This window comes from Stegostoma tigrinum, chromosome 45, assembly GCF_030684315.1.
Source record: "Stegostoma tigrinum isolate sSteTig4 chromosome 45, sSteTig4.hap1, whole genome shotgun sequence".
Lineage (NCBI taxonomy): Eukaryota > Metazoa > Chordata > Chondrichthyes > Orectolobiformes > Stegostomatidae > Stegostoma > Stegostoma tigrinum.
This window is the reverse complement of record NC_081398.1, coordinates 3,409,761-3,436,735: the sequence shown is the minus strand read 5'-3', so window position 1 is coordinate 3,436,735 and position 26,975 is coordinate 3,409,761. Positions and strand designations below refer to the sequence as shown.

Below are 26,975 nucleotides of genomic sequence, written 5' to 3'. Positions count from 1 at the left end.
CAGTTCATCCACTTCACCAACACCTTCCACCCCAACCTTCAGTTCACCTGGGCCATCTCCAGCACATCCCTCACCTTCCTGGACCTCTCAGTCTCCATCTCAGGCAACCAGCTTGTAACTGATGTCCACTTCAAGCCCACCGACTCCCACAGCTACCTAGAATACACCTCCTCCCACCCACCCTCCTGCAAAAATTCCATCCCCTATTCCCAATTCCTCCGCCTCCGCCGCATCTGCTCCCACGACAAGACATTCCACTCCCGCACATCCCAGATGTCCAAGTTCTTTAAGGACCGCAACTTTCCCCCCACAGTGATCGAGAACGCCCTTGACCGCGTCTCCCGCATTTCCCGCGACACATCCCTCACACCCCGCCCCCGCCACAACCGCCCCAAGAGGATCCCCCTCGTTCTCACACACCACCCTACCAACCTCCGGATACAACGCATTATCCTCCGACACTTCCGCCATTTACAATCCGACCCCACCACCCAAGACATTTTTCCATCCCCTCCCCTGTCTGCTTTCCGGAGAGACCACTCTCTCCGCGACTCCCTTGTTCGCTCCACACTGCCCTCCAACCCCACCACACCCGGCACCTTCCCCTGCAACCGCAGGAAATGCTACACTTGTCCCCACACCTCCTCCCTCACCCCCATCCCAGGCCCCAAGATGACATTCCACATCAAGCAGAGGTTCACCTGCACATCTACCAATGTGGTATACTGCATCCACTGTACCCGGTGCGGCTTCCTCTACATTGGGGAAACCAAGCGGAGGCTTGGGGACCGCTTTGCAGAACACCTCCGCTCAGTTCGCAAAAAACAACTGCACCTCCCAGTCGCAAACCATTTCCACTCCCCCTCCCATTCTCTTGATGACATGTCCATCATTGGCCTCCTGCACTGCCACAATGATGCCACCCGAAGGTTGCAGGAACAGCAACTCATATTCCGCCTGGGAACCCTGCAGCCATATGGTATCAATGTGGACTTCACCAGTTTCAAAATCTCCCCTTCCCCTACTGCATCCCTCAACCAGCCCAGTTCGTCCCCTCCCCCCACTGCACCACACAACCAGCCCAGCTCTTCCCCCCCACCCACTGCATCCCAAAACCAGTCCAACCGGTCTCTGCCTCCCTAACCGGTTCTTCCTCTCACCCATCCCTTCCTCCCACCCCAAGCCGCACCCCCCGCTACCTACTAACCTCATCCCACCTCCTTGACCTGTCCGTCTTCCCTGGACTGACCTATCCCCTCCCTACCTCCCCACCTACACTCTCTCCACCTATCTTCTTTACTCTCCATCTTCGGTCCGCCTCCCCCTCTCTCCCTATTTATTCCAGTTCCCTCCCCCCATCCCCCTCTCTGATGAAGGGTCTAGGCCCGAAACGTCAGCTTTTGTGCTCCTGAGATGCTGCTTGGCCTGCTGTGTTCATCCAGCCTCACATTTTATTATCTTGGAATCTCCAGCATCTGCAGTCCCCATTATCTCTGATACTATTTTAACCTCACTGCGAAGTTCCAGTGGAGTTTGCTATAAAAAGTTGCGTCTGCTTGCAAAGCAGTTCAAATTATGTCACATACCCCGATACTTAAATACCCTTTGATATTTTAGACTACAGAACTTTAATACCTTCATGGATTGAAAGATTAAGCAATAATTCTTTCTAGAACAAACTATTTCTCAAGATGAAAGGGACAAAGACAAACTGTTACACAGAGATTGAAAGCAATTAGCCATGTCTTGGTCAGATTACATAAACAAATCTGCTTTGATACCTGTATGATAAACTGGATGCTTTATTGCCATAAAGGACAAGGATTGCCCTGCTGAAGAATATAATGAGTTAATCAAGGGAAAACTGTGCCTTTCAACAGACAGTTAAGGACAAATGTAGCGAGGAACAGGGGAACTACTTCTGGAAAGAAGGTAAGCTACAGGCTTGAGATCTCCAGGAAAGTAATTGATATTGGGGACAAAAGAATCTATTGAATCGACATAATGTCACATCATAAACTTGAACGAGAGAAAATTATATAAGAATCAAACAGCAAAACTCCACCTTTGCGGAATGCTGGAGAACAACTTTATATAAAGATTGAACTCTAAGCACTTCCAAAGGCAAACTGCTGTTGGTGGAATCCTGGCTAGATTCCTTCACTGATTGGGTAATAGCCAAGTTGGATTGTGAGGCTTCCCTTGCTTACTTGAGGAGTCCTTTTTTTGGTTGCTACATACAATAAAGTTTAAATAATTGTTTCAGCACTTGATTGTCTGTGAGATTTCTTATTAAGCAGTCGAAAAGGTAACTTGAGGTGATTTACCCACAACCAACCCATTATCACCAAGTATGCACCTGAAACCGGATCGACACCACAACACCACAGATCTCTTCTCCAACCATAAACTGCTCTCCCAACATTGCCAGGATGATATTCTCCCAGAAACGGGATGCCAGGCCTTTGCGTAAACGTATTATCCATTTTCCACCATTCTTATTGGCCTCATCCTGTAATTAGATAAATCAGATATTGTATGTGGCTTTTGTCTTGGATGCCAATGAAACAAAGGCAATGGTTAAAACCTTTGATCCATCCTACTCACCTCCCACATGGGTTTGATGCCCTCTTTGAAGAGGTGGAAGTCACTGTGACCTGTCAAGTCACCCGGCCTCACCAAATGACTGTAGAACCTCCAGAACTGTTCTACCTGGACGAAGAAGTTGCCAGTAAATAATCAATACTAAATGACATTTATATAGTCTACTGAATCAGATACGTGTAGTAACAGCGTAAAAAGGAATAGCTAGCTAATCCCAATCGACACTTGCAAACGCAAGCTGCTGTAATGTTAAACATGGAAGCATAGAAAGGAGGAGCAGGAATATGACATTCAGCCCAAGTTCCAAAGTCGATGGAATCTTTGAAAGATGACCATTCATTATTTCTATAGCCACTTTCTACAGTACTCTGAGATCTAGATTATTCGACCCCAAGGATTTGTTGGACTTTAATCCCATCAATTTCCCCAACACAATATCCATACTTGCATGATAATCAAGTGTGGGGCTGGATCTCTGATCCATACTTGCACTGATTTCCTTAAGATCCTCTCTCTCACTGGACCCTGAGCTCTCCAACATTTTTGGGATGTTATTTGTGTCCTTCTCTCCACAGAAAAATAATCTCCCAAATAAAATAGTAAAAAGTCCCAAGGTGAAACAAAACCTGACACTGAGCCACAAAAAGACATAATAAACAGATGTAAGCTCAGCAAAAGCTTACAGGACATCTTAAAGTATGATTGAGGGAGAGAGGAATGTTCCAGAGCTCAGGTGCCAGACAGTTTTAAACATTTCTGCCAACAGTGAAGCAAAGATAGGCTGTAAATCTACGCAAGCCAATATACATAAGGTGATGGAGATCTTTCATGTTTCCAATTTCTTCATCTGCCACTTTCTCATAAAAGCACTAAATTTCTTGGGGTCTCTCAAAAATACTCTGCTATTCAGATTTATTTCCAAACAACCACAGCACCTCCCACACCTCTTCCCAGGTCAAATTGGTCGGCTGCACAAACACTTGCATCCCTTGCAAATACAAGAACTTAAATTCTCAGGGTCACAACCTTTCGTCTCTTTAACCATAATCAATTTCATTTGTCTCAAGCAGCCAGAAGAACAAAATTAAAAATCTGCAAAGATAATTTTCATCATGGGACATTAATCAAAATAATTTCTGGGAGCAGTAAAGAATCAAATATTTTCTGCAAATGGGAACACGTTGTTCTCTTCTCTTATTTGTTGAATATCCTCAAACTTCCATTTGTTTTTATAAAAGGGTCAAGAATTGTTCACCCATCCTTTCTGCTTTAGACACCTATTCAGGAATCCACTGTGAAGATCTTATTATATTAATTAATGGGATGGGGACTTCACTGACTGGGCCAGCATTTTTTGCCCATCTCTTGTTGCCTTTGAGAATGTGGTGATGAGCTGTCTTTCTTGAACTACTGCTGTCCATTTCGTATAGTTTGACCTAAAGTGCCATTTGGAATGGAGCTTCAGGGTTTTGACCCAGAAGGAATGGCAATGTATATCCAAGTCTGGATGTGTTAGGGAGGGGAGGTTAAATGAAAGAACTCCCAGCAGTCAGTCTACAATCAACAAATAACAATTTATTTATCTAACAACAAACAAATTACAGAACTACTAACAAACTGAATAATTCCCACTTAACACCAACTATTCCCAAATAAAACAAAATTCTAAAGGCATGCTGTTCCAATAGATACAACTCCCTCTTGTGTAAACAAACTTAACATAAAAAAAATTAATTTCTTAAAATTACAGTCAGAAAAAAATTTCCGGAATGTTCTCTGCCATCCTCATCAGGAACACCTTTCTCCATTGAATTCTTGTGGCTGGAACATTAGCTAAGGCTGCCATAGTACTTTTATTTCAATGATGCTTACTCTTGGAGCTTAGAGATTTCTGTGAGAACCAGTGATTCTTTCTTTTATGGCTGTTCTCTTGGCAGATGATAGCTGACTATCAAACTGATTTTCAAATGCCCTCTTCTTTTACACCCTTGACGGCCTACTAACTTCTTACAATAGGATTGGTCCGAGATTGTCAAAACCATCAGACTTAAATTAAGTTGAGCTTTGGTATCTAGGGACTAGTTTAAATTAATTGGCAAATCTCAAAAACCAGTTGTCTTAGTAAAAATACTGCTTTGCCTGCTTCAGTATAGCCTTTTGAAACATTTCAATTTCAAGAACTCTCTGAGCATCTGCTGATACCTGCACACATTTTTAAATTAATCTCCAAGCCTAGAAAAAGAAGTGTCATCTTTTAAAGGGACCATACTCTCTTCCCACCTATCATTTTACAAATTCTAATGTCCTACCTTCTAGTCCATAAGTACTATTCCCAACTTCGCAACAGATGTTGCGTCCAGTTCTGGGCGCCCTATTATAGGAAAGATGTGGATGCTTTGGAGAGGGTTCAGAGGAGGTTTACCAGGATGCTGCCTGGACTGGAGGGCTTATCTTATGAAGAGAGGTTGACTGAGCTCGGTCTCTTTTCATTGGAGAAAAGGAGGAGGAGAGGGGACCTAATTGAGGTATACAAGATAATGAGAGGCATAGATAGAGTTGATAGCCAGAGACTATTTCCCAGGGCAGAAATGGCTAGCACGAGGGGTCATAGTTTTAAGCTGGTTGGTGGAAAGTATAGAGGGGATGTCAGAGGCAGGTTCTTTACGCAGAGAGTTGTGAGAGCATGGAATGCGTTGCCAGCAGCAGTTGTGGAAGCAAGGTCATTGGGGTCATTTAAGAGACTGCTGGACATGTACATGGTCACAGAAATTTGAGGGTGCATACATGAGGATCAATGGTCGGCACAACATTGTGAGCTGAAGGGCCCGTTCTGTGCTGTACTGTTCTATGTTCTATGTTCTAGATGTGAATGGCTTGAAAGGGAACTTAAAATGGTGGTGTTAATGTTTGTCTGCTGCCCTTATCCTATATAGTGGTGGTCATGGATTTGGAAAGAACCATGTTGAATTTCTTCAGCCCATCTTGTGGCTACTGCTGAGTATCAGTGGTGGAAGGATTGAATGTGGCTTCTGGATGTGATGCTAATCAGGTGTGCTGCTTTATTCTGGATGGTGTGAAGTTTCTTGAGCATTGCTAGATCTGCACTCATCCAGGCAAGTGGGAGTATTCCATCACTTTCCTGAATTGTGCTTTGTTGATCGTGGAAAGGTTTTGGGTAGTCAGGAAGTGAGTTAGTCACTGCTGGATTCCTAGACTTTTACCTGCTCTTTTTGCCACAGTTTTATATTGTTGGTTCAATTTATTTGTCAGTGGTAAACCCCACCACCACTAAGCACACTGCACCACCCCCCCACCTCACCCTGGTTATGGCAGCGGGACATTCAGATATGATAAATGCCATCGAAAACAAAAAGGCGACGATTAGATTCTCTCTTATTGCAGACTGCCACGGTACAGTGCTTGTGTGACCCAACTGTTACTTAGCACTTGTGAGCTCCAATTTGGACATTGTCCAGGTCTTGTTCTATTTGGACACAGACTGCTTCAGTATCAGTAGAGATGATAGTAGGGTTGAACATTTAACCAGCAAATATTTCCACTTCTGACCTTATGATGGAGAGAAGGTCATTAATGAAGCAGTTGAAGATGGCTGGGCCTGGGATACTATCCTCAGAATATTCTGCAGTGATGTCCTAGAGCCGAGATGAGTAACCTCCAGCCATCTTCCTTTGTGACAGATATGACTCCAACCAGCAGAGCAATTCCTCACCCCCACCCATCCTACCGCCAACCGCCACCCCCCAACCAACCCTGAATTCCAATTGATGCAAATTTTGCTTGGGTTCCTTAATGCTATATCTGGTCAAGTACTGTTTGATCTGAAGAGCAGTCACTCTCACCTTACCTCTGAAATTCTATTCTCTTGTCCATTTTCAAACCACTGCTGTAATGGGGTCAGGGGCTGAGTGGCCCTGGCTGATCACAAACCGAATGTTAGTGCTCAGATTATTGTTAAAGACATGCTGTTGATGACACCTTCCATCACTTTACTGATGATCAAGGGTAGATGATTGTTTGGGAATTGCCTGAATTAGATTTGTCCTGTCCTGTGTGTACAGGATATACCAGAATAATTTTCCACATTCTACTGTAGCTGGAATAGCTTGGGTGGGGTACAACGAGTTCTGGAGCATGTCAACAATATTTATTGCTGAAATGTTGTCACGGCCTCTACAGTATCAAGAGCCTGCAGTTATTTCTTCATATTATGTGGAGCATATTGGATGAAGACTGGTTCTGTGATGCTGGGGGCTTCCGGAGGATGCTACCACGGTTCAATTCATCATTGCAAGGAGGCAATTCAACCATTAGCTCATCGCTACCCAAGTGTACCAGATTAGAAGGTATGGCATATCAGTATTTCGTTAAAGTATATATTATGACATGTTACTCTTAATAAGAGTTAAACTTTTTGACTCTGACAAGAGAATTCTGCTTCCTTCAGTCAATATGAGTTGTTTATTTAAGTTCAAAGACATGTCACTGATTAAGGTCTCAAAATCAAACCCAGAATTTAACCATGAGTCATCAGATTTGGCATAATTTGTCACACAATTTACTACAGATGAGTGTGTTGATTCCCTCTTCCTGTTCCTAATAAAACAAGCAAGGAACAAGAGTAGGTATTTGGCCTTTGAAGCCTGCTCCGCCATTCAATAAGACCGTGGCTGATCTGATTTTAAAACCATCTCCACATTCCTGCACATCTGTGATAATCTTTCATCTCCTTAGTAAAAATATTTATAGATTCTGCATCCAATGCCTTTTGAGGAAGGGAATTCCAAAGACTCTCATCCCTCTGAATGAAAGCTATTTCTTCTGCTTTAATTGGGGTCCAGTTAGCTCAGTTAGCTGGATGGCTAGCTTGTTACAGAGTGACGCTAACAGTGTGGGTTCAACTCCTGCGCTAAGGGAGGATACCATGAAGGGCTCTCCTTCTCAACCTCTCCCTTTGCCTTACCTGGGTTGGCCCTCAGGTTAACCCACTACCAGTCATCTCCCTTTAATGAGAAAGCAGCCCTATGGTCTGGTAAGACGACAATGACTCTAATTTCTAAATGGGCAACCCGTTATTTTCAAATTATTATGCCTAGTTCTAGATTGTCCCACAAGAGGAAATGTCCTTTTGACACCCACCCAATCAAGACCGCCCAGAATTTTATATATTTCAATTAAGTCACCACTGACGCCAAACTCCATAGTATTTCCAGCCTTTCCTCATAAGACAATCTGATTATACTAGTTACTGATCTAATAAATCTTAAGACCGTAAGACATGGGAGTGGAAGTAAGGCCATTCGGCCCATCGAGTCCACTCCGCCATTTAATCATGGCTGATGGGCATTTCAACTCCACTTCCCTGCACTCTCCTCATAGCCCTTGATTCTCAGAGCCGCTTCCAATACATTAACATCCTTCGTTAAGTACGGTGACCAGCACCGCACACAGTAGTTCAGATGTGGTCTCATCAATGCCTTGTATGACTTAAACATAATCTCTCTACTCTTGCATTCAATACCCCTCACAATAAAAACATAACATTCTATTAGTTTTCCTGAATACTTACTGTGCCTGCATTCTAATATTGTTTGATGCTTGCACTAGGACAGCCAGATCTCTAAGCAACCTCCCAACATTCAGATAATATGTTCTTTTTCTTTCCACCAAAATGGACAATTTCACACTTTCCCACACTGTACCCCATTTGCCAGATTGTTGCCCACTCACAGCCTATCTCTATCACTTTGTAGGTTCCCTTCCTCTTCACCACACAATTTCCTGCCTACCATTGTGTCATGCCATACTTTCAGCCCCATCAGCCAAATCATTTATACAAGATCTAAAAAGTTGACGACCAGCACCATTCCTGATGGCACACCACTTATTCCTACTTACTGTTAACTGTTTGCAAGCCAATCATCTATCCATGCCAATATGTTACCCCCTACACAATGAGCTTTTATTTTCCACAATAACCTTTGATGTGGCACATTATCAAATTCCTCAGGAAATCTAAGTACAGTACATTCACAGATTCTCCTTCTTCAATGAACTCCAATAAATTACATGATTTCCATTTGTCAAAACCATGTTGGCTCTGCTTGATTACCTTAAACTTACCAAAATACTCTGTTATAACATCCTTAATATTAGCTTACAATGATTTCCATATGATGGATGTCATTGCATTTATAATGAATAAAATTCTACTTTTTATGACTTAATAGCTTACTTACTGATGCGACTGTTCCAATCTGTTTAATGTTCTGTTCATAGCTCTGAGTGTTGGCTGGCCTGCTTGGTGTTCGCCTGGAGTACCAGAAGGTATAGTTATACTGTAGAGGATGCTCACCAGCTCCAGGTGTCACTGCCTGTATAAACCATAATCAGCAAAACTAATCAACAGCACTTTAAATTTTACCTCCTTTCCACACAGACTTTAATTGTGTATCACAGAACCCTGTGGTCCTGTACACAATGTATGTATACATCTCAAACCACAGGTTTCTTTTCATACATTCACGCTAGCATTCATAGCCCATCACTAATTTAAGAATCAAGCATATTGCTGTGGGTCTGGAGTCACATGTCTGTCAAACCTGGTATGCATGACAGTTTCCTTCCCTGAAGGAAATTAGTGAACCAAACTTAAATCAAGAGGAAGAAAGAAGCTTACTTGAGGTTGAGGAAGCAAGTATTGGACCAGGATGTAGAGGTCTACAAGGTAGCCAGGAAGGAACTGAAGAATGGACTTAGGAGAACTAGAAGTGGGAATGAGAAAACCTTGGCGGGTAGGATCAAAGAAAACTCCAAGGCGTTCTATACTTACGTGAGCAACAAGAGGATGGCCAGAGTGAGGGTAGGGCTAATCAGGGATAGTGGAGAGAACATGTGTGCGGAGTAGGAGGCGGTAGGGGAGGTCCTTAATGAATACTTTGCTTCAGTATTCACCAGTGAGAGGGACCTTGACATTTGTGAGGACAGGTTGACGTTAGGAAGGAGGATGTGCTAGAAATCTTGAAAAACATGAGGATACATAAGTTTGAGATAACAAGGTGTAGAGCTGGAATAGCACAGCAGCCAAGCAGCATCAGAGGAGCAGGAAGGCTGATGTTTCGAGCCTAAACTCTTCTTCAGCCCCTTCCCCTGGGCCAGGCGGGATATACCCAAGGTTACTATGGGAAGTGAGGGAAGAGACTGCTGCCCCTTTGGCACTGATCCTTGCGTCTTCACTGTCCACTGGAGTAGTACCAGATGATTGGAGGATGGCAAATGTCATTATTTTGTTCAAAAAAGGGAATAGCGATAATCCTGGAAATTACAAACCAGTCAGTCTTACTTCTGTGATGGGCAAATTATAGGAGAGGATTCTGAGAGATAGTATTTATGATTATTTGGAAAAGCACAGTTTGATTAGAAATAGTCAACATGGCTTTGTGAGGGGCAGGTCATGCCTCACAAGTCTTAGTGAATTCTTTGAGAATGTGACAAAACACATTGATGAAGGTAGAGCAGTGGATGTGGTGTACATGGGTTTTAGCAAGGCATTCAGTACAATTCCACATGGTAGAGTCATCAGTATGTAAGGAGGCATGGGATCAGGGAAATTTGGCTGTCTGGGTACAAAACTGGCTGTCCAATAGAAGACACAGGGTGGTAGTAGATGGAAAGTATTTAGCTTGGAGCTCGGTGTCCAGTGGTGTGCCGCAGGGATCTGTTCTGGGACCTCTGCTCTTTGTGATCATTATAAATGACTTGGATGATGAAGTGGAAGGGTGGGTTAGCAAGTTTGCTGATGACATGAAAGTTGGTTGAGTTGTGGACAGTGTGGAGGCCTGTTGTGGGTTGCAACGGGACATTGACAGGATGCAGAGCCAGGCAAAGAAGTGGCAGATGGAATTCAACCCAGAAAAGTGTGAAGTGATTCATTCTGGAAGGTCAAATTTGAACGCAGGATACATGGTTAATGGCAGGATTCTCGGCAATTTGGAGGAACAGAAGGAATTTTGGGGTCCACGTCCATACATCCTTCAAAGTTGGGACCCAAGTTGATAGGGTTGTAAAGAAGGCATGTGGTGTGTTGGCTTTCATTAGTGGGGAATTGAGTTTAAGAGCTGCACAGTTATGCTGCAGCTCTATAAAACTCTGGCTAGACCACACTTAGAATATTGTGTTCAGTTCCGGTCATCTCGTTACATGAAAGATGTGGAAACTTTAGACAGGGTACAGAGGAGATTTACCAGGAAGCTGCCTGGGCTGGAGGGCAGGTCTTATGAGGAAAGGTTGAGGGAGCTAGGGCTTTTCTCAATGGAGCGAAGAAGGATGAGAGGTGACTTGATAGTGGTATACAAGATGATGAAAGGCATAGACAGAGCGGATAGTCACAGACTCTTTCCCAGGGCAGAAATGACTATTATAAGGGGGCATAATTTTAAAGTTATTGGAGGAAGGTATAAGGGAGATGTCAGAGGTAGATTTTTCACACAGAGAGTGGTGGGCAGTGGCAGTGAAGTCGGTTACCTTCGAGACTTTTAAGCGACTCTTGGATAGGCACGTGGAGGATAGTAAAATGTAGAGTATGCAGGGTAGACTGATCTTAGTAGGATAATAGGTTGGCACAACATTGTGAGCCGAAAGGCCTGTAGTGTGCTATAGTCTTCTATGTTCTGTGTTCAGATGGGTTTTTTCCAACAATCAACTATGGATTAATGGTCATCGTTAGATTCTTAATTTTAAAAAAATTCAATTTCCATCATCTGCAGTGGCAGGATTTGAATCCTGGTCCACAGGACATTACCTAGGTCATTGGATTAACAGTCTACTTATAATACCAGTAGGCCATCACTTCCCCCAGGTATTAGAAGATGATTGTATCCTTGACTGTTTCAAATACCAATGAAGCAGGAGTCTAGGCCATATTCCAAAAAAAAGTGAAACATGAATAAGAAAGACAGAAATACAGAGAACAAATGAAAGGCCTTTTGCCCTGTCTGCTCATGTTGGCTCTTTTAAAAAGCTGCCAATTAGTCAATTTTCCCAGCTCTTTACCTATAATCCTGAATGTTTTCCTCCATTGGGCTTGATACATTTTGTTAGGAACATTGTACCAATTAAGTTGGCTTGTGTCTTCTCCATTTTGCAGGGGATATAAGAACATATGGAGATTGGATTCTTTGTGCCTAACCTTTGAAGTAGCAGGGCAGGCTAACAAGGGAGTTAATAACACTTATATGATCATGCTATTAATAAGTAAGGCATAGCAAAATAACTGCACAGAGGCTGGTATCCTGTCACCAAGTCACCCTCTGTTTATTTGTGCATAGTACACCGGCTGTGGCGAGCCAGCTCGGAGTCAGTCACCTGAACTGAGGTGGCACTAAATCTCCCATTAATATTGGTTAGCCTGAGTGTTGATTGAAGCTGTTAACAGGCACCAATCTCATAGTCAACAAGGTCAACCTGGTTCCAATCACTACATCCCTACCCCCAAATCCGGGATGTAGGCTTTGTCTTTCGTTTGTAGCTTCTCCTGCAACATTTTTGCCCTGAGTCCGGTTCCTCTGATTTGGACACTGAGACGAGCAGCATGTACCAGACCACAGCCTGCCTCTTGCATCCGGAACATCTCAGGAGAGTTTCCTCCTCTTCTCCTCACAGTAATGGTACCAAGGCTGTATACATCTTGGACTCTGAGGTTTTATTGACACAAGACGGAGGGGGAGAACCTATAGTTTCCGACAGGCGTTCTGGATGTTCTGAGGGGCCAGGTACGTTTTGCTCCTGTGCATTTATGAGCTAACAGCTTTTAGGAGATCCATGTGTTTGTTCAGAGCTGTATCACTACCTGAACTTTGCTGGTGATCTTGCACCAACCTTGCCTCGTACCCATACAAGAACCATTTCCATGGTTCCGGCACCGAACTTTATCCTCTGAATTAAACCCTCTCTCTCACTTAGAGGAGGAATGTGCCCAGCACTGGCATTCCTGCTGCCATTTCAACTCCCACCTCAAGGTCTGGGAATATCAGATTTACCCTGGTGTGGAGTGTTCTCCCCATCAGCAACTCTGCTGGAGCTAACCTTGTTGTCACAGGAACCGGAACAGTTTGATAACAATTGACTCTGTAGGCTGCTTCTTTGAGCCTGCCTCCAATGTTTGGACTGCTAGACCATTGGGTGATGTTCTTACATGCCAAATGCGATTTGACTTTTGGAAATATTCAAATTTCTTGCTGGTAAATAGCGTCCAATTGTCCCTGATCAATATGTCTGGGAGTCTGTGTATCATGAACGATGCTTGCAGCTTCTCAATCGTCAACCCTGAGTTTCCTGAAAGACCTTTATGTACATCCAACCACTTTGAATGGGTATCTAAATGACCAGGAACATTCAGCCCATGAAAGGACCAGTGTACTCGACATGCAATCGTGTCTAGGATTTGCTGGCTATTCCCACAAATGTGGGGACATTACTGGTGGCAATTTTTGTCCTTGTAGGCACTCTGGGAACTGCCCCTCCAATGTACCTATGTCGGCATCCAACCACAGATACCAGATTAGCTTCTTGCTAGCATCTTCATTTTGGAAACCTATAGATGACCCTGGTGGAGTTCCGTCAGCATCTGGCGACAACCTTTGCTCAGGACAATCACCCTTGCTCCCCACAGTAATATGCTGTCTTTTATGGTGATCTGGTCTCTCTGGGTCCAGAAAGGTTTCAATCCTGATTGCAATGGCTATTCTATTTTCCCCATTACTACCAGCTGTTTCAGTTTTACTAGGACAGGATCATTTTTTGTACACAGTCAGATATTGTCAGGGGTGACTGGAAGCACGTCCAGGAAGTTTAAAGCCAAAACAGGCTCTTACAGGGGGCACCACCAGTGGAATATCTGCCAGTGGCAAACAGCTCAAGGCATCTGCATTAACCACTTGGCTTCCGGGATGGTGTTCTAACTTGTACTTGTACACTCTGAGAATAAGGGACGACCACTGAATTCTACTGGAAGCTATGGGCAGCATCGTCTCGTCTTCCTTCAGTAGCCCTACCAGGGGTTTACAATCTTTAACTATGACAAATTCCTGTCCGTGAAGATACTGGTGGAATTTCCTCACACCAAAGATGACCGTCACATCTTCCTTCTCTATCTGGGCATATTTGTGTTCAGCATCAGCCAAAGTCCAGGAAGCATATGCTATTGGGTCACTGGTGAGCCACCATTACCACGATATCATACAGGCAGGCATCTCATGTCAGCACTACCTCTTGCTTTGGATCACAGTGAGCTAACACCTTAGATGACAATAGCTGCTTTTCCACTTCCCTAAAGACTATTTCTTGGCTAATGACCATTTCCAAGGTTGTCCCTTTTCAATAGCAGGTGTGAGGGTGCCAAGATGGAGGCCAGGTTATATATGAACTTTCTGTAATAATTCACTAACTCTAGGGAAGGCCTACGCTCCAGTACAGGCATGGGAGCCAGAGCTCCTTTGATCGCCCTCACTCTACATTCCAACAGGTGTAACCTGGTTTTGTAAACTATGTATCCCAAGTGGGTCACTTGGGATGTCTGGAACACACATTTTTCCCTTCTAAGGCTTATGCCCGCCTGGGAGAAACATTTAAACACTATGTCCAAGTTCTCAGTCCAAGTTACCAGTCTTCCCTGTTACTGGTACATGATCCAGTAAATGGCAACCTGGGGTAGCACCTTGTGAAATGTTCTCTATGATCTGCTGGAAAAGGGTGCAAGCTGACAATACCTCAAATGGCAGTCTTGTGTATTGATATAAGCCCATGGGTATTATTTGTAGCATACTTCTGTGATTTCTCATCCAGTCACAATTGCAGATAGGCATAGCTCACATCCAGCTTTGTAAAGGATAGCCCTCCCCACCAACTATACGTACACAATCTCTACGTGAGGGATCGGGTACTTATCCAGCTGCAAGGAGTGGCTTACCATTTGCTTAAAATCCCTGCAAAGGCGAACTAAACGGTCACACTTCATAATCAGTATGACCAGTACTATCTGTTCTGTAAACGGCACTGGTTTGAAGATTCCTTTACTCTCCAGTCTCCTGATTTCTGCCTCTACTTTTGCGCACAAGGCAAATGGCACCAAGCGGGCCTTGCAAAATTTTGGAATTGTTTCCTGATCAACAAGTGACCTCGGCCCCTTTGATAATCCCAGAAGTCCTTCCTGAAATACTCCCGCATATTTCACTAGCATTGCACTGAGGCAGTGATTTTCTAAGTGAAAAATGTTGAACCAATCTAAGTAAATCTTTCTCAACCAATTCCGCCTCAATCGGCTTGGGCCCAAGACTTTTACTGCACCAACTGCTTCTCATAGAAGACCGGAACTGAAAAGTCGTACCCTTAATCTGTAATGGTTCCCCATTAAATGTTCTCAGTCTGGCTGTGGTCTTGTGCAAACTTAAGGGTTGGAGTCCCAAGAATCTTGTTAAAGAGAGATTCTGCAACCATAGATATACCTGCACCAGTATCAACCTCGATAGGAACTGGGTAACTATTTCACCAAACATTAATTTAAATCAGTTCCAATTTGGATGTCACTAAGCAATTCAATTGTTCCAAACCACATGTAGGGGAACTTTCCAGGTTATGCACTCTCCTGGGTACCAGCCTGTGAGTTTTCTTACTCAAGTCACATCATGTAGGACTACTTTGCTGTCTTGAGTCTGCACACTGGCAGCAACTACAATGGTTTGCCTGCCTAGTTCCTGAAGTACATTTTAGCCACTTGGCTGAAGCTCGGCTTTGTTGTGGGGTTCTCCTGCAGGCTGGCCCGGTGTCTCTCTGATCAGGATATGCCCTGCATGAGGCTCCTTGATTGCCTACACTCAAATGGTGTTCCTCAAGTTCAGCTGGACGGGTGATGGAGTCCACTTCCATTGGTATGCCCTATAACTCCCACGCTCCACTTGCTGCATTTTCTAATGACAATACCAGTTGTAATGTCTGTTTAAAGTCCAATTGGGCTTCAGCTAGTAGACACTTCTGCATGGTTATGTCATTATCTGACATCCAAATAGTCTCTCAGCACCTTACTCAGTGTTAACCCAAAATCACATGCCTCTGCCAGTAGTCTCAACCTCGTCAAAAATCCCAATATGAATTCCCTGGTTCTCCAAACAGCCGAATAAAACCATTAATGTCTCAGCCTTAGATTTGGAGTCGTAATATTTCTTAACCAACTCCATTCAACTCTTGGAAAGTTTTAGTGTCTGGTGCCTCTAGGCAAGTTAAGCCCCTTGTAATCAAAAATCCTGCAATTCCGCAAGCAGTCAGAAGGATGACTCGTTGCTTTTCATCTGCCCCATGTCATTTCCCTGGAAAAAATATTGCATTCTTTCCAATATACTGAGCCCAGTCTTTGACAGCATGCTCAAATGAGTCAAGCTTCCCAAATAAAGGCAAGATGTTGGAAACACTTACTCTAATTCCAAGATGACTGTTGCAAGCGAATATTCTTTAGGTATGTCCTGGTATCTCGCATTGCCACTGAAATAACTGCACAGAAGCCAGTGTTCCATCCTCAAGTCACTCTTTTATTACTTGTGCACAGTATACTGGCCATGGCCAGCCAGCTCGGAGTCAGTCACGCGAACTGAGGAGATTCTAATCTCCTGGGTTTTTTGGGACCAAGGAGAATCTACATCTTCTCCTGATTATTTTTGTTCATTAAATCTGAGTGAAATAACTCACAGAGGCCAGAATCCTGTCACCAAGTCACCCTTTGTTTCCTTGTGCACAGTACACTAGCTGTGGTCAGCCAGCTCGGAGTCAGTCACCTGAACTGAGGAGATTCTAATCTCTTGGTTATATATTTTTTTGGGCCAAAGAGATTCTAAATCTTCTCCTGGTTATATTTTTTTCTTTTCTATTTTCTACTGCACAGTACACTAGCTGTGGTCAGCCAGCTTGGAGTCAGTCTCCTGAACTGAGGAGATTCTAATCTCTTGGTTTTTTTTGTGCCAAGGAGATTCTAAAACTTCTCCAGGTTAGTTTGGTCAGGTTAACAACCCCAATCAACGACCTTGTAGTCAATGAGGTCAACCTGGTTTTGATCACTACACATAGAGAGTCAAAAGTAAGAAAGTTTTACAAGTCCTACATAAAATACTAGCCTAGTTCCAGATTGAGTATTATGTTCAGTTCTGGTCACCCCACTTTAGAAGGTACATGGAAGTTTTAGAGACAGTACACAAGAAACCTGGTAGATTGTTCTGGTAAAGAGACATTACTGTTGTGGGTAGATTGGAGTATTTAGGGTTCTCCTTTGAACAGAAGGGATTAAAAAGAAGAATACTGCAGTGTTTGAAATCATGAAGAGTTTAGATAGTTTTCTTTATTATTTCCAACGGTTGAAGGGTGGATAGCCAAAGGAGAAAGCTTTAAGATAATTAGCAGAACAAGAAGTGGTGACAGGAGAGTTACATTTTTATACAATGAGCAGTACTTGCAAAGTGCTGCCTAGTAGGGTAAAAAGATAAAAAGATTCAACAGTAGCTTTTAAATAAAAGGAAATTGGATAAATATATAGAAACCAAAAACAACTGCATGAATATGAGAAAAGATCAGAGGAGTGGGACTAAATGTATTGTTCTTTAAAAATGTTTTTCACTAATTCCTTTTAAAGTTCTTACACAACACAGAAATGGTTAAGACTGAGTCACAGAGTAATACTGCATGGAAATAGACCTTTCAGTCCAACTTGTCTGCGCCAACTAGACATCCCAATCTGTCCCAGTTCCATTTGCCAGAATTTGGCTCATATCCCTCTAAATCCATTCTAATCATGTACCCATCCAGATGCCTTTTAAATATGTGAATTGTACCCACTTCCACTACTTCCCTTAGCAGCTCATTCCTTCATACATCAATGCCTGTGTGACAAAGTTACACTTCAGGTTCTTTTCAAATCTGTTCCCTCACCATAAGCCTCTGCCCTTTAGTTTCAGACATTCCTGCCATAGAAAAAAGACTTTGGCTATTCACCCTATCTACGCCCTCATGATTTTAAAAACCTCTATAAGGTCACCCTCCAGCTTGCTATGCTCCAGGGAAAATGGCCCCAGCCTATTAAGCCTCTCACTGTAACTCAAACCCTCTGGTCCCAGCAACATCCTTGTAAATCTTTTCTGCACCCTCTCAAGTTTAGCAACATCTTACCTTTGGAAGTCACCCTCAAGAAAATCTCAATAGACCATATTACTGCTTCATCGCTATTCTATGCATTTATTTAATTCTCTTTTGAAGGTCGTCATTGAGCCTTTTTTTTCATTCATGTGATGAGGATGTCACTATTTTTATTGATCAGAAAGCAGTTAAGTGACAACCACATTGCTGTCGGTCTGGAGTCACCAGACTGGAATGGCAGCTTTCTTCCCTCAAGGGCAATGGTCAACCAGATTGGAATTTTGTTCAACTTTCCAACAAGTGACAGTAATTCACAGTCATCATTAAACTCCAGATTCCAGATTTTTATTGAATTCAAATTCCACCATCTGGCATGGCAAGATTCAAACTTGACTCCCCAAAACATTACTCGGGTCTCTGGATTAACAGTCCAGTGATAGTACCACTAGGCCATCACCTCCCACTGCTTTTACCACTCTTTCAGGCAGTGCCAGTTTTTCCCCTTACGTTACACAGAAGCACTGAATACAGGAGTAGGAGTAGGTCATTCAGCCCTTTGAGACTCCTCTACCATTCAGCATGATTATGGCTGATAAACCAACTCAGTACCCTGTTCCCACTTTCACCCCATATCCTTTGGTCCCTTTAAGCCTAAGAACTATATCTACATCTTCCTTGAAAGTCTTTATTTTTTGGCCTCAACAATTTCCTGGAAATTTCTCCTCATCTCCGCCCTCTGTGACCCCTCGTTCTGGAGTCCCTGGTCTTGAAAACATCTACGCTGTCCAATCAGTTGGAATTGTGTAGGTATCTATGAGATTCCACACATACATTCCCCAACCACCAATCGCTGCAATCTTCGAAACTGCAGCCAATACAGTCCTAACCGATCCAGTCTCCCCCACTACATCAATGCTGTCATCCCATGGATCAGTCTGGTCGACCTTCTTTGAACTCCCTCAATAGCTATAGCAGCCTTTCTCAAACAAGGAGATCAAGTTGCTTGTAGTTCCCTTGCAATTACCATGAATCTATAAATACAGCTGTGAGTTGTTTCAGCTTTCAGAGCTGGATACTGGCCTTCAAGGGTGCCTGTTTGAATGCCTCTTGTTCTTGGTTTTTTGTTTTATTTCAGGAATTTTATACTATCTATAGTATGGATAAAAGATCCAAGAGCTGGACAGGTTAGTTTGCCACGTACACTTTCCTTTGGGGAAGCAGTTGACCCCTGATCAGTGTCTCAAGCTCATTCTGGGAATTCAGTGCACTGATCTATGTTCTATCACTTCAAATGGCATCTTGCAATGACCAGACAATGAGAGTGTGAACAGCTCAAGTGCAGCAACACTACCTTAAATAATATGAGCAAACTCACAAAACAATCATTCTTTTTTGTTCAAAACTTTGGTAATAAGTTTTTATGTGGGCAAGCAGAACAATAAGAGATCACACATTGCGAGGATAATAAGAGACAAACTGGAACAGGGAACAAAGGGATCCTACTGAAATCACTAACAGAAGTTAGTAGATTAATCCAGTCATTAATGAAAACAGAGAGGTGCTTGGGTTAATTTCTATTGGAATATGAAGATGAAAAGATTACACTTAAACGTAGTCTTACTCTTCTTAGAGTAATGTTCTAGTTTCCAAATTATTAGAAGTGCTGGAAAAGTGCAAACAAGATTTGCCTGGATGATACCTGAACTGAGAGGGAAAAGCTGAATAGTTTGGACTCTTATCTATAAAATGTGAGGTGACTCAAAAATATTTCAAAATTTATGAAGAAGTCTGAGAGAGTTGATATTAGAGAGATGTTTCCACTTGTCAAGGAAATCAGAACTAGACAAGTTGGTCAGCAATAAATCTGATAAAAAAATTCAGGTGGCACTTGTTTACCTAGAGTGTGTGAGAATGTTGAATACACTGCACTGAGGTGAGAATTCTCTGGGTTAATTTAAGAGAAAGTTAGATGCGCACATAAGAGAGGAATAGGAATACAGAATATCCTAATGGCATCAGACATAGAGGTGGAAGCAGCTTATGTGGAACAAAAATGATGACATAGACTACTAAGACTGAACAGCCTGTTCTATGCTGTTTAACAATTCAAACTTTGTGCAAGATTCCCTGGGACTTTCGTAACTCTAATCAAAATTTTCATGGATAAACAGAGAAGTTTTAAACCATGGAAATGAACTTGGTGTTTATACTGTGTCTTTGTGGTTAAGAACGGAGAGAGCTGCAAACAGAATGTGCATGTTCCCTCTGATAAGAAGATACTGTTTTAAAACTATTTAATCATGCAGGGATTTGGCCATAATCCAGGTCATGTTCTGCATCAAGCATTGAGTCAACTGGCATGCCAGGTCTCAGATGACAATCCTGCAATACCTGTACATTGGGTCACAATAAACTAGGGCTTTGGAAATCTCCACCCTTAGCTCAACACCTGTTTAATTGGCAGTATGTCAATTTGTCATCGATTTTCAAAATATATTTTAAGAATGTCAATTTTACCCATGTACTTTGGCATCTGATTTGCAGATGAATCAAATTTAGTTGGTTTCATGTTTAACAAAATTCAAGTGAATGATTAACTTAGATAAAATTGCATGCAGTATGGTGATCCCACGGAAGTACAATTTGAGTTTGAAACAATAATAGGAGTATGAGATTCACAATAAGACATGTGTTTATCAATAAGATAACATTATTTCAGTTGTTGCATCAGTCAATGCAAGGTTTTGAATTATAGCAGTTTAGCAATTTTGAGGATAGGTTTCAATTAATGCCCCAGTAAATAATTACTCCTCCAAATGTTCAAAACATATGGGGTTGGTGGAAAATACATCCACAAAAATTGCCAAAACACCAAAGAAAAATTTGTTCACTGGGCAAATAAACAGATAAAAGTCACCCTCATAAGTTGGGGAGGGCAACAGTGTCTAAGACTAGAGGGCAGTTGCCACTTTCTGAGGTTGGTATGGGAGTGATGGAAAGAGGTGTGGCAAGGTATAGAAGCCTGCTGCTATACAGCTAGGGCTGAAGATAACCTTCTTGCTGAGACCTGTAGTGGGAGCTGGAAGCTGCCTGTTGCTGAGACAGATAGCTACCCATTGGTTAGGCAGTAGGAAGGGGTGTTGAGGAGGTGGAGACTTTTGCTTTTTATTTGCTTAGGCATTTGGGCATTGTTAACTTGGCCAGCATTTATTAATGTAGTGATTTGAAAAGGTTAGCCAGGTTGATCTCATTGAGTATGAGATCCCTGATTGGAGTTATTAACCTGGTCCAATCAGGGAGTCCTGGTTCACAGTTATAAACAAGAATCTCAGGGCTTCCCCTTGCTCTAAGGACGGTCTCTGACCTAGCTGGTCAGAGTCCATGTACTGTGCATATGTAAATAAAGGGTGACTTGATGACAGGAGAGCAGCCTTTGTGGAAATACTTTAATTAAATATCCATAATTGCCCTGGAGAAAATAGTGGTGAGTCATCTTTTTGAACTGCTTTGGGCCTTGTTATGTAGCAATACCAGTAAAGTTGTTAGGCAGGGAGTTCTAGAATGTTGACCCAACAACACTTTATCCTAGGATGGGGGATTTCAAGACTAGGGAGGTATATTTTTAAGGTGAGAGGAGAAAAATTTTAAAACATGTAAGGGCAATTTTTTTTTACTGTTCATGAACTTCCACAGAAAATAGTGGATGTGGGTACAGTTACAACTTTTAAAAGGCATTTTGGTAAGTGCATAACTAAGAAATCATTCAAGGGTAATGAGCCAAGTGCAGGCAGGTGGGACTAGTTTCATTTGGGATTATGGATTGGTTGGACCGAAGGGTCTGTTTCTGTGCTGTATGAACCTATGACTCAGAAGAAACAGCAATACAAATCATTGTGAAAATTTGGTTGGAAACAACTGTGTTTAACTTAAATAAAGGTAATTATGATGAAATGACAATAGAGCTAGTTAAAGTCAACTGGCTGGATATATTAGCACAAGTAACTGTAACAAGCAGTGGCAGACATTTTAGGAGGTAATTCTCAACTTTTAGCAAAAATACATCCCAGCAAGGAGGAAAACTTTCTAAGTGAGAGATAGGCCAATTATGGCCTACCAAGAATGTTAAGGAGTTATTATGCTGAAAGAAAAGTGTAAAAGCAGGCAAAAGTCAATCCCAGCCCTGAAAACTGGGATAATTTGGAATCCAGCAAAGGAGGAATAAAAAGATAATAAAGACACAGAAAATAAACTAAGGGCAAAGAAGTAAAGAATTCAAAAACTGGCTATAAGAGCTTCTTTAAATATGTAAGAAAGAGGTCAAAGTGAACATATGCCCCAGGGTAATTGCTCTGAAGAGGTTTCCCTTCATGGGAGAGTCTAGGTCCAGAGGGCACAGTCTCAGTAAAGGGGCACCAATTTAAGACTGAGGTAAGGAGGGGCCAAATGGCATACTCCTGTTCCTATTGCTTATGGTCTTAAGGTCATAAGATTCCAAGTCAGGATGGTGTAAGCTTGGAGGGGAATTTGTTGACATGTGTTGTCAAAGGAGACTGACTCTGTTATTACAGAGCATCTTGATAGTGCTATAGAATTCCTACAGGGCAGAAGAAGCCAGTTAGCCCATTACATCTGCACTGGCCACTGAACAGCATCTCTCCCAGACCCACCCCCCAGATTTTCCCATAAGTCCACATTTACCATGGCCAATCCACCTAAATTGCTCATTTTTGGTCTGAGAGAAAGGCGGAGCCCCTGGCATCATGTAGATGTTAGAGGAATGTATCAACTCCACACAGTCACCCAAGGCTGGAACTGAAGCCAAGTCCATGGCACTGGAAGACAGCAGTGTTGATCACTGTGCCACTATGCCCTATACTGCAGCATTTCACACTGACAGTATCCCTACAGTGTGGAGACAGGCCATTCAGCCCAACAAGTCCACACTGACTCTCTGAGCAACCCACCCGACTGCTGCCCTATCCCTGTCACCCTGTATTTCACACAGCCAATCCACTTAACCTGCATATCTTTGGACTGCGGGAGGAAATCCAAGCAGCTAGAAGAAACCCATGCAGACAAAGGGAGAATGTAACTGTCACCTGAGACTGGAATTGAACCTCTGTCCCTGAGGCAGCAGTGCAAACCACTGAGCCACCATGCTTTGCCCAACTAGATAATTATGGGTTATAGTCTTTTAGATATTCTCACAATAAAAGCCAGTGCAATGTTAATGATAGCTCAGCTTTCATGCCCAAATAGTTAAAATACAAAGCACTATTAGATCTAACGGCTAGAGGGACAGTTACCACTAGTGATTTTTACATCCTGATCCCCTAAAACAAGTCAACATTGAAGAATTATCATCAGTCTCCATTTTCTAACGTTCCTAGTATCCCTGACTGCAACATATTCCCAAATATTTGGAACCCACTCAATGTTTTCCCTATCTCTTCTGTGACCCTCATTTCCCACCTAGGTAATGTTCACCTTCCCAAATTAAATAAGATTTAAAACTGCAAAAGATCATAACCAATTATTAGATGCTCAGCTAGCTCCTTGTTTTTTTGAGCATGAACCACTCTTATAGAGAGGGCAGTAGAAAAATAAACCACTTCCTTACATCTTCTTTGAACTCCCCAGAGCCTTGCATTCAATTTTGTCAACTGCACTTGTTTACCAAAAGTGGTATTTTTACTCTGCATTTACAGCAACTTTCCAGTGATCTTATACTCATCAGTACTAGGTCCTGTACATAGGATGATATGTGGCTATGCTACAGATGTCTATCCTGTCATGGATCTGACACTAGAAATGTACTATTTATAGTCTATTCAAACTTCCCAACATTTTTGCTTTTAGAAAACATCAGTGAAGAAAAGCACTGAGGTATCAAGATCAACTGTAGCCACACGTTGAGCAAACTTTTTCAGATCACTGGCCTCGGGATAATCTCTATCTTTCACCAATCCCATTATATTGTACATCAGACTATTAATAATGTTCCTGTAATGCAATGTGGGATCTTACATTTGAAGTTGTCCAAGTGCATACAGTAGCTATAAACTCTGAATGAGATTTATTTGTACAGATGCCACGATTAATGCTGCTGTACTGAACCCTTGTATGCAGAATGTTCCAGGTTGGTCAAACTTATTGCTTTTCTAAGTTTAAGTTTGGCTGAGTATTTGAATTTTGGTGCAAGAATTATTATACTAGATTAGTTATTTGTGGATTTGACTTCAACTGATGGAGTAGCACTCTGAAACCTTGAGAATTCAAATGAACCTGTTGGACTAATCTGGTGTTGAGTTACTCCTGACCTCATCCACCCCAGTCTAACACCGCACATCATTTGCAAGATAGAGGGTGGTTTTCACCACCTGCGCAATGCCTAGACCATGCCCGCATTCCTAGACTATTTGATTTTGATTTCATATTTTCTTTAAAAATTAACGTTTGTTAAATTTGTTACCTTGTGCCATAGCCTTGTACGATCTGGCATTGCAAGTGCGCATCTAAAATACACATCTTAAATGTTAAGAGGGGTTCAGTATCAACCATCCTCACACATAATATTCAATTTGAAATCATAGTCCATTGCTAGCCGAGATATTGAATAATGTGGAGCCAAGAAGGTGGATAGAATTAAGATACAGATCGTGCTTGATCTGCGTGAATGGTAGAACAGGTTCTTTATCGGCCTTCAAAATGTATCCAACCTTGAGACCTGAACTGAGACAGCCTCAGTTTAAGCATCAGCTCACATCAGTACCAAAGCATCAGCTGATTTTTGCTATAAGGTATGAAACTATAATTTTCTCAGTCAAAAGCTACACAGAGCTGGCTGACAATAAATCATTTTGAATGATGCTGAATGGCCTGTATATATACCATGTTGGTGCATGGAATTCTGCTGACTGGTTTCTAATCTCAATGTCGTGACTATTCACTTTAGAAAAAGTTTAATTTGTGTTTAATTAATATACAAACTTTTCCATTTTTCTTTTATGCAGTTTATTCAGCTGATGGATAGAACATTTTCTTTTCAGACAGTATGTGTTCCAAAACAATTTAAAAATCAAGCAAGTTCCTACACTACTTCTGTACATCGATGTGGTCTGAGCCTTAGTGCTGGAAACATATCCTCTAAAGTCCAGCGTGTTATATTAGATGAATAGGTAGGACTTAGTGTACTGAGGAGTGTTGTCAAACACCAACCTAGGAGGTCCAGGTACATAATTGTACATAAGTGGTGTCAGAGATATACAGGGTTGTCAAGAAGACATTTGGAATGCCTGCCTTCAGTGGTCAGGGTATTGAGCTTTTTTCCCTTATTCATTTAACAGGATGAGGGTGTTGCTGGCTAGGCAGCATTTATTGTCTACCCCTAATTGCCCAGAGGGCAGTTCAGAGTCAACCACATTGCTATGGGTCTGCAGTCACATGTAGGCCAGATCAGGTAAGGATTGCAGTTTCCTTCCCTGAAGGACATTAGTGAACCCGGTGGGTTTTCCGTAACAATCAACATTGGATTCCTGGTCATCATTAAATTCTTAATTCCAGGTATTTTACTGAATTCAAATTCCACCATCTGCCATGGTGGGATTCGAATGCAGGTCCCTAGAATATCATCCAGATCTCTGGATTAACAGTCCAGTGATAACACCACTAGGCCATTGCCTCCCATATAGGAGATAGGATGTCATTTTGCAGTTTTACAGGACACTAAGAGCACTTTTAGGGCTCTGCAGACAGTTCTTTATCACTTTGCCAATACAAAGGATATCATTAAATTGAAGAGAATGCAGAAAAGATTTACAAGGCTGTTACTTGGTCTGGAACATTTAAGTTATAAGGAGGGGTTGGATAGGTTGGTACTTTTTTCCCCTTTAAGCCTAGGAGGTTAAGGGGTGACCTTATAGGGGTTAATAAAATCATGAGGACCATTGAGAAGTAGCAAGAATCTTTTCCCTAGGGTAGGGGAGGTAAAAACTAAAGGGAATAGGTTTAAGATGAGAGGGGAAAGATTTAAAAGGGACCGAAGGGGCAACTTTTTAACACAGAAGGTGGTACATATATGAAATGAACGGCCAGAGGAAGTGGTTGATGCAGATGCAGATACAGCTACAACATTTAAAAGACATTTGGATAGATACATGAATAGAAAAGGTTTGAGGGATATGGGCCAAATGCAGACAATTAGGACTAGTTTAGTTTGGGAAACCTGGTCAACATGGATGAGTTGGACAAAAGGGTCTGTTTCTGTGCCGTTTGAGGTCAGAAATCATACGACACCAGGTTGTAGTCTAACAGATTTATTTGAAAACAAGCTTTCAGAGCCTCTGTCCTTCTCCAAGTGTTAGTGAGAAAGGTGGTATCAGACACAGAATTTACAAGTAAAAGATCAAAGGTTCACACCACCGATGAGGATGTTGTGTGATTTCTGACATTGTTCACCCCAGTTCAACATCGGCAGTTCCACATCTGTGCTGTATGACTTTATGACACCTATAAGTTGTTCATATGGGAGAAATGTCTGGGCTTAACACTAGACACTTCGATAATCTCCCAGATGACTTGATAGCTGCAGAATTACAGATATACATCAATGTGATATCAATCTAGTGCTACATATTTGAAAGCTACACACAAGATCTGCCACCAGCACAGAATTCTTGCTCAGTACCTTTGCCAGTTGGTAAATAATAATTTCACTGCATTCTACAGTTATTAGTGATTATTCTGATCTTAGAGTGTGTGAGAAAATGCTTACCTTTCGTTTGGCTGTGCTTTGTATCTTTTCTTGATCACACACTTCTGTTTCCTGCTCTCTCAATAATTCATTGTCTTCACTATGTTCATGGTCTCCACTATCGTCATCTTTCAGGCTGCCATGAAAGAACATACACAAGGTTCATTATCACATCTTCTGTGAAACATTGAGGGAATTGTTTGTTTTCCCATGGGATATGGGCATTGCCAGCTGCGGCCTGGAGAAAATGGTGAATGGTGATGAGCTGACATTTTGACCTCTACAGTCCTTGGGGCTCAGGGATACCTACAGTGCTAGGAGGAAGGGAGTTCCAGGGTTTTGACCTAATGACAGTGAAGGAATGGTGATTTATTTTCTAGTCAGGATGCTAAGTTGCATAGAGGGGAACTTGCAGATGGTGATGTTCCTACGC

At 42.3% G+C, this 26,975-nt stretch overlaps 1 protein-coding gene across 1 annotated transcript in view; it reads right to left on the bottom strand.

Moving 5' to 3' along the window:
- Nucleotides 1–26,975, bottom strand: part of LOC125448816 (eukaryotic translation initiation factor 4E type 2-like) — a 51,981-nt gene that overhangs the window by 12,859 nt on the left and 12,147 nt on the right. Inside the window, exons 2-5 of the mRNA XM_048524364.2 lie at nucleotides 26,564–26,678; nucleotides 8,862–8,996; nucleotides 2,608–2,712; nucleotides 2,360–2,512 (exon numbers count right to left, since the gene is read on the bottom strand). Coding sequence (XP_048380321.1) covers nucleotides 2,360–2,512; nucleotides 2,608–2,712; nucleotides 8,862–8,996; nucleotides 26,564–26,678 — 508 coding nt within the window. The remainder of the gene's footprint in view (nucleotides 1–2,359; nucleotides 2,513–2,607; nucleotides 2,713–8,861; nucleotides 8,997–26,563; nucleotides 26,679–26,975) is intronic.